This window comes from Oncorhynchus mykiss, chromosome 18, assembly GCF_057628025.1.
Source record: "Oncorhynchus mykiss isolate SJ-2025 chromosome 18, ASM5762802v1, whole genome shotgun sequence".
Lineage (NCBI taxonomy): Eukaryota > Metazoa > Chordata > Actinopteri > Salmoniformes > Salmonidae > Oncorhynchus > Oncorhynchus mykiss.
This window is the reverse complement of record NC_143039.1, coordinates 9,702,371-9,711,078: the sequence shown is the minus strand read 5'-3', so window position 1 is coordinate 9,711,078 and position 8,708 is coordinate 9,702,371. Positions and strand designations below refer to the sequence as shown.

Here is an 8,708-nt window from a genome sequence, read left to right as displayed (position 1 = left end):
GGATGCGTTCCAAATGGCACCCTATTCCCTATATATAGTGCACTACTTTAGACCAGAGCCCTATAGAACCCTATTCCCTATATATAGTGCACTACTTTAGACCAGAGCCCTATAGAACCCTATTCCCTATATAGTGCACTACTTTAGACCAGAGCCCTATAGAACCCTATTCCCTATATATAGTGCACTACTTTAGACCAGAGTCCTATAGAACCCTATTCCCTATATATAGTGCACTACTTCAGACCAGAGCCCTATAGAACCCTATTCCCTATATAGTGCCCTACTTTAGACCAAAGCCCTATAGAACCCTATTCCCTATATAGTGCACTACTTTAGACCAGAGCCCTATAGAACCTTATTCCCTATATATAGTGCACTACTTTAGACCAGAGCCCTATATAGGGAAATAGGGTGCCATTTGGGACACAATTAAGGAGGCAGGTAGAGGGTTTGTTTGGTGGCCAGGCAAGAAGCCTCCTCTTGAAAAATACAAATTTTAATCTCACACAAAATCCAGTAGATTTGAAGAAAATTACAGATTTTAATTGACTTCTGCACCGCACTCTGGGGTCAGCTTTTCCAATGCAATCGAAAGGAGTATGAAAAAAAACATTGTTATATCAATCAATCAATCAATCAATCAATATTGTTATACACACCAAATTATCCTCATCCCTTTCCAACGATCTTGACATCCTTGTGAAAAAAAAAATATATATAATCTCTCCCATTTTTTAAAATTTGTAAGTTTTAAGGAGTAATTTCTTAGGGATTTCACGAAAAAAAATAAAAAATAATAATCTTGTCTATTTAAAGATTTTGTTATAAAGTTATAAAACATTTCATATTATCTACAATATATACATCACATTGGGTCTTTTAATACGCTTTTAAATCGAGGACATGTCACAAACGGAACCCTAATTCCTATATAGTGCACCACCATGGGCCCTTGATTTAAAAATAGTGCACTAAATAGGCAAAAAAGGGGGGTGCAATTTGGGATCCGGGCCTTTTTTGTCTTTTTGAGGATGAAGATCTACACTTCACAATTCACATTGTTCATAAACAGTTACAATGTAACAGTTTTGTACGTTGGAGTCTTTGCCTCAAAGTCTTTGCGATGTCAACGTCGTCAAATGTTTGAGATTTCCGTCCGCTTTCTATCTGCGTCGCGCACGTCACCGTTCACCTTCAAAGGCATTTCAACCTCTAGTCTTTTCATTTGACGTTTCCTCCATTTCTTCAGTTTCTTGCAGCATATATAAGCAGTCAACGTGACGACGATGCAGAACAGTCCCAGGCAGGTCACTGACAGAGCTATGAGTAGAGGCTGACAGGGGAACAGGTCCTCCCTGCCGGGCCTCTCTGTCAGTTTACCCACGTACCACTGCTTCTCCTCCATCTGGATCTCAGCCTCCTCCCCGGTGAGAAGACTCTGGATGTAGCTCTCGTTAGAAACCGTCTCGTTGACGAAGAGGTTGACCAGGACCGTGGAGTGGAGAGGTTCGGGTTGACCGTGGTCCGAGACTTTAACCAGTAGACTGTAGAGACCGCGGTCACTCAGTTCTCTCTTCAACGTGATGTTCCCTGTGTCCGGGTCGATATCAAACGACCCCGGCTCGCCACCCTTCCTCTTGATGATGCTGTAGGCGATAACGGCGTTCATTCCTGTGTCTCTATCCACGGCGTAAACCTCTGTGATGGAGGTCCCTGGTAGGGTGCTAGGCAACACCAGCATGTAGGACTGGTTAGACTGGGGGAACAAGACGACGGGAGGGTTGTCGTTTACGTCAAGGAGGAGGACGGTAACCACGGTGAGGCAGGAGAGAGAGGGTTCCCCTCCGTCGACTGCCTCGATCCAGAGGTAGTACGTTCCCTGTTGCTCCCGGTCCAGAGGGGTACGGGCCCTGAGAGCGCCGCGCCCCGCGTCGATCACGAAGATGTCGCTGCCGTTGACGATGGAGAGGGCCACCCAGCCGTTCTCGCCTGCGTCCGCGTCTGTTACCGAGAGGACGCCGATCTCGCCAAAACCCGGGAAATTCTCCGGCACAAAGAACGTGAAGTCTTTATTGATGAAGCGCGGGCTGTTGGGTAAAAAAATACAAATCAATCAATCAATCAAAACAATCAATCAAAACAATCAATCAAATCAATCAAATCAAATCATATCAATCAATCAAAACAATCAATCAAATCAAATCATATCAATCAATCAAAACAATCAATCAAATCAAATCATATCAATCAATCAAAACAATCAATCAAATCAAATCATATTAATCAATCAAAACAATCAATCAAATCAGCAGTTATCACAGAGTGTCTGGCCTTCCTCTTACCTGTTGTCATTGCGGTCCAGCACAGTGATGACCACTGTAGCTATAGACTCTCTCCTGGGGGTCCCTCGGTCCACCGCCCGAACCATGAACCTGCAGAGGATACAGTTTAGTGTTTACAAACTTTTATTATTATTGTCTCGTCACAATATTACAACAACAATAAACAAAACATATTGCAGATATATAAAATAAACACTATGAACATCCATAGGCAGTTATAATGCATTGTGTCATCCATATATCCAGTTTCTGCTTTAAATGATGTTCAGCTTATTAAGGCTTCATAAAGGCTTCATAAAGCCTACCAAAGAGCACCATGAATGTGTTACAAAGCATCTATAACCGTGCGTCATGCTTCATAAAGGCTTCATAAAGCCTACCTAACTAAGCTCTACATAAAGGCTTCATAAAGCCTACCTAACTAAGCTCTACATAAAGGCTTCATAAAGCCTTCATAAAGCCTACCAAAGAGCACCATGAATGTGTTACAAAGCATCTAGAACCGTAAGTCATGCTTCATAAAGCCTTCATAAAGCCTAAAAAAGAGCACCATGAATGTGTTACAAAGCATCTATAAACGTACGTCATGCTTCATAAAGGGTTCATAATTGTGACATAACATGTTGTGCTGCAGGATGACACATGATCTAAAGAGAATGTATGTGAGTCAAGTCACGATACAATTACCTTGATAAAAGCCCCCCAACATAAGGAAATTGAAAGTGGCTTTCAACTGAAACCAAGATACATGTTCCTCCCTACATAAACACGCAGACGACAATATAACAAGTCATACTGTGGGGTGTTGGACCCAGTCAGGTCTTTATATAACAATATAACAAGTCATACTGTGGGGTGTTGGACCCAGTCAGGTCTTTATATAACAAGTCATACTGTGGGGTGTTGGACCCAGTCAGGTCTTTATATAACAATATAACAAGTCATACTGTGGGGTGTTGGACCCAGTCAGGTCTTTATATAACAAGTCATACTGTGGGGTGTTGAACCCAGTCAGGTCTTTATATAACAAGTCATACTGTGGGGTGTTGAACCCAGTCAGGTCTTTATATAACAATATAACAAGTCATACTGTGGGGTGCTGGACCCAGTCAGGTCTTTATATAACAAGTCATACTGTGGGGTGTTGAACCCAGTCAGGTCTTTATATAACAAGTCATACTGTGGGGTGTTGAACCCAGTCAGGTCTTTATATAACAAGTCATACTGTGGGGTGTTGGACCCAGTCAGGTCTTTATATAACAAGTCATACTGTGGGGTGCTGGACCCAGTCAGGTCTTTATATAACAAGTCATACTGTGGGGTGTTGGACCCAGTCAGGTCTTTATATAACAAGTCATACTGTGGGGTGTAGGACCCAGTCAGGTCTTTATATAACAATATAACAAGTCATACTGTGGGGTGTTGGACCCAGTCAGGTCTTTATATAACAAGTCATACTGTGGGGTGCTGAACCCAGTCAGGTCTTTATATAACAATATAACAAGTCATACTGTGGGGTGTTGGACCCAGTCAGGTCTTTATATAACAAGTCATACTGTGGGGTGTTGAACCCAGTCAGGTCTTTATATAACAATATAACAAGTCATACTGTGGGGTGTTGGATCCAGTCAGGTCTTTATATAACAATATAACAAGTCATACTGTGGGGTGTTGGACCCAGTCAGGTCTCTATATAACAATATAACAAGTCATACTGTGGGGTGTTGGATCCAGTCAGGTCTTTATATAACAATATAACAAGTCATACTGTGGGGTGTTGGACCCAGTCAGGTCTTTATATAACAATATAACAAGTCATACTGTGGGGAGTTGGACCCAGTCAGGTCTTTATATAACAAGTCATACTGTGGGGTGTTGGACCCAGTCAGGTCTTTATATAACAAGTCATACTGTGGGGTGTTGGACCAAGTCAGGTCTCTATATAACAATATAACAAGTCATACTGTGGGGTGTTGGACCCAGTCAGGTCTTTATATAACAATATAACAAGTCATACTGTGGGGTGTTGGACCCAGTCAGGTCTCTATATAACAAGTCATACTGTGGGGTGTTGGACCCAGTCATGTCTTTATATAACAAGTCATACTGTGGGGTGTTGAACCCAGTCAGGTCTTTATATAACAAGTCATACTGTGGGGTGTTGAACCCAGTCAGGTCTTTATATAACAAGTCATACTGTGGGGTGTTGGACCCAGTCAGGTCTTTATATAACAAGTCATACTGTGGGGTGTTGGACCCAGTCAGGTCTTTATATAACAAGTCATACTGTGGGGTGTTGGACCTAGTCAGGTCTTTATATAACAATATAACAAGTCATACTGTGGGGTGTTGGACCCAGTCAGGTCTTTATATAACAAGTCATACTGTGGGGTGTTGAACCCAGTCAGGTCTTTAAATAACAATATAACAAGTCATACTGTGGGGTGTTGGATCCAGTCAGGTCTTTATATAACAATATAACAAGTCATACTGTGGGGTGTTGGATCCAGTCAGGTCTTTATATAACAAGTCATACTGTGGGGTGTTGGACCCAGTCAGGTCTTTATATAACAATATAACAAGTCATACTGTCGGGTGTTGGACCCAGTCAGGTCTCTATATAACAATATAACAAGTCATACTGTGGGGTGCTGGACCCAGTCAGGTCTTTATATAACAATATAACAAGTCATACTGTGGGGTGCTGGACCCAGTCAGGTCTTTATATAACAATATAACAAGTCATACTGTGGGGTGCTGGATCCAGTCAGGTCTTTATATAACAAGTCATACTGTGGGGTGTTGGACCCAGTCAGGTCTTTATATAACAATATAACAAGTCATAATGTGGGGTGCTGGACCCAGTCAGGTCTTTATATAACAAGTCATACTGTGGGGTGTTGGACCCAGTCAGGTCTTTATATAACAATATAACAAGTCATACTGTGGGGTGCTGGACCCAGTCAGGTCTTTATATAACAAGTCATACTGTGGGGTGTTGGACCCAGTCAGGTCTTTATATAACAATATAACAAGTCATACTGTGGGGTGCTGGACCCAGCCAGGTCTTTATATAACAAGTCATACTGTGGGGTGTTGGACCCAGTCAGGTCTTTATATAACAATATAACAAGTCATACTGTGGGGTGCTGGACCCAGTCAGGTCTTTATATAACAAGTCATACTGTGGGGTGTTGGACCCAGTCAGGTCTTTATATAACAATATAACAAGTCATACTGTGGGGTGCTGGACCCAGCCAGGTCTTTATATAACAAGTCATACTGTGGGGTGTTGGACCCAGTCAGGTCTTTATATAACAATATAACAAGTCATACTGTGGGGTGCTGGACCCAGTCAGGTCTTTATATAACAATATAACAAGTCATACTGTGGGGTGCTGGACCCAGTCAGGTCTTTATATAACAATATAACAAGTCATACTGTGGGGTGCTGGACCCAGTCAGTTCTTTATATAACAATATAACAAGTCATACTGTGGGGTGCTGGACCCAGTCAGGTCTTTATATAACAATATAACAAGTCATACTGTGGGGTGTTGGACCCAGTCAGGTCTTTATATAACAAGTCATACTGTGGGGTGTTGGACCCAGTCAGGTCATTATATAACAATATAACAAGTCATACTGTAGGGTGTTGGATCCAGTCAGGTCTTTATATAACAATATAACAAGTCATACTGTGGGGAGTTGGACCCAGTCAGGTCTTTATATAACAATATAACAAGTCATACTGTGGGGTGTTGGACCCAGTCAGGTCTCTATATAACAATATAACAAGTCATACTGTGGGGTGTTGGATCCAGTCAGGTCTTTATATAACAATATAACAAGTCATACTGTGGGGAGTTGGACCCAGTCAGGTCTTTATATAACAATATAACAAGTCATACTGTGGGGTGTTGAACCCAGTCAGGTCTTTATATAACAATATAACAAGTCATACTGTGGGGTGTTGGACCCAGTCAGGTCTTTATATAACAATATAACAAGTCATACTGTGGGGTGTTGGATCCAGTCAGGTCTTTATATAACAATAAAACAAGTCATACTGTGGGGTGTTGAACCCAGTCAGGTCTTTATATAACAATATAACAAGTCATACTGTGGGGTGTTGGACCCAGTCAGGTCTTTATATAACAATATAACAAGTCATTCTGTGGGGTGTTGGACCCAGTCAGGTCTTTATATAACAAGTCATACTGTGGGGTGTTGGACCCAGTCAGGTCTCTATATAACAAGTCATACTGTGGGGTGTTGGACCCAGTCAGGTCTTTATATAACAAGTCATACTGTGGGTTGTTGGACCCAGTCAGGTCTTTATATAACAATATAACAAGTCATACTGTGGGATGTTGGACCCAGTCAGGTCTTTATATAACAAGTCATACTGTGGGGTGTTGAACCCAGTCAGGTCTTTATATAACAATATAACAAGTCATACTGTGGGGTGTTGGACCCAGTCAGGTCTTTATATAACAATATAACAAGTCATACTGTGGGGTGTTGGATCCAGTCAGGTCTTTATATAACAATATAACAAGTCATACTGTGGGGTGTTGAACCCAGTCAGGTCTTTATATAACAATATAACAAGTCATACTGTGGGGTGTTGGACCCAGTCAGGTCTCTATATAACAAGTCATACTGTGGGGTGTTGAACCCAGTCAGGTCTTTATATAACAAGTCATACTGTGGGGTGTTGGACCCAGTCAGGTCTTTATATAACAAGTCATACTGTGGGGTGTTGGACCCAGTCAGGTCTTTATATAACAAGTCATACTGTGGGGTGTTGAACCCAGTCAGGTCTTTATTTAACAATATAACAAGTCATACTGTGGGGTGTTGGACCCAGTCAGGTCTTTATATAACAATATAACAAGTCATACTGTGGGGTGTTGGACCCAGTCAGGTCTTTATATAACAAGTCATACTGTCGGGTGTTGAACCCAGTCAGGTCTTTATATAACAATATAACAAGTCATACTGTGGGGTGTTGGACCCAGTCAGGTCTTTATATAACAAGTCATACTGTGGGGTGTTGGACCCAGTCAGGTCTTTATATAACAAGTCATACTGTGGGGTGTTGGATCCAGTCAGGTCTTTATATAACAATATAACAAGTCATACTGTGGGGTGTTGGACCCAGTCAGGTCTCTATATAACAATATAACAAGTCATACTGTGGGGTGTTGGATCCAGTCAGGTCTTTATATAACAATATAACAAGTCATACTGTGGGGAGTTGGACCCAGTCAGGTCTTTATATAACAAGTCATACTGTCGGGTGTTGGACCCAGTCAGGTCTTTATATAACAATATAACAAGTCATACTGTGGGGTGTTGGACCCAGTCAGATCTTTATATAACAATATAACAAGTCATTCTGTGGGGTGTTGGACCCAGTCAGGTCTTTATATAACAAGTCATACTGTGGGGTGTTGGACCCAGTCAGGTCACTATATAACAAGTCATACTGTGGGGTGTTGGACCCAGTCAGGTCTTTATATAACAAGTCATACTGTGGGGTGATGGACCCAGTCAGGTCTCTATATAACAATATAACAAGTCATTCTGTGGGGTGTTGGACCCAGTCAGGTCTTTATATAACAAGTCATACTGTGGGGTGTTGGACCCAGTCAGGTCACTATATAACAAGTCATACTGTGGGGTGTTGGACCCAGTCAGGTCTTTATATAACAAGTCATACTGTGGGTTGTTGGACCCAGTCAGGTCTTTATATAACAATATAACAAGTCATACTGTGGGGTGTTGAACCCAGTCAGGTCTTTATATAACAAGTCATACTGTGGGGTGTTGAACCCAGTCAGGTCTTTATATAACAAGTCATACTGTGGGGTGTTGGACCCAGTCAGGTCTCTATATAACAAGTCATACTGTGGGGTGTTGGACCCAGTCAGGTCTTTATATAACAAGTCATACTGTGGGGTGTTGGACCCAGTCAGGTCTCTATATAACAAGTCATACTGTGAGGTGTTGGACCCAGTCAGGTCTCTATATAACAATATAACAAGTCATTCTGTGGGGTGTTGGACCCAGTCAGGTCTTTATATAACAAGTCATACTGTGGGGTGTTGGACCCAGTCAGGTCTTTATATAACAAGTCATACTGTGGGTTGTTGGACCCAGTCAGGTCTTTATATAACAATATAACAAGTCATACTGTGGGATGTTGGACCCAGTCAGGTCTTTATATAACAAGTCATACTGTGGGGTGTTGAACCCAGTCAGGTCTTTATAGAACAATATAACAAGTCATACTGTGGGGTGTTGGACCCAGTCAGGTCTTTATATAACAATATAACAAGTCATACTGTGGGGTGT

The 8,708-nt window shown here is 41.8% G+C and overlaps 1 protein-coding gene across 1 annotated transcript in view; it reads right to left on the bottom strand.

Annotated features, from left to right (window-relative positions):
- Nucleotides 1-522: 522 nt before the first annotated feature.
- LOC110496967 (protocadherin-20) overlaps nt 523-8,708 on the bottom strand; it is a 29,643-nt gene continuing 21,457 nt past the window's right edge. Inside the window, exons 4-5 of the mRNA XM_036973086.2 lie at nt 2,346-2,435; nt 523-2,090 (exon numbers count right to left, since the gene is read on the bottom strand). Coding sequence (XP_036828981.2) covers nt 1,139-2,090; nt 2,346-2,435 — 1,042 coding nt within the window. The 3' untranslated portion in view covers nt 523-1,138. The remainder of the gene's footprint in view (nt 2,091-2,345; nt 2,436-8,708) is intronic.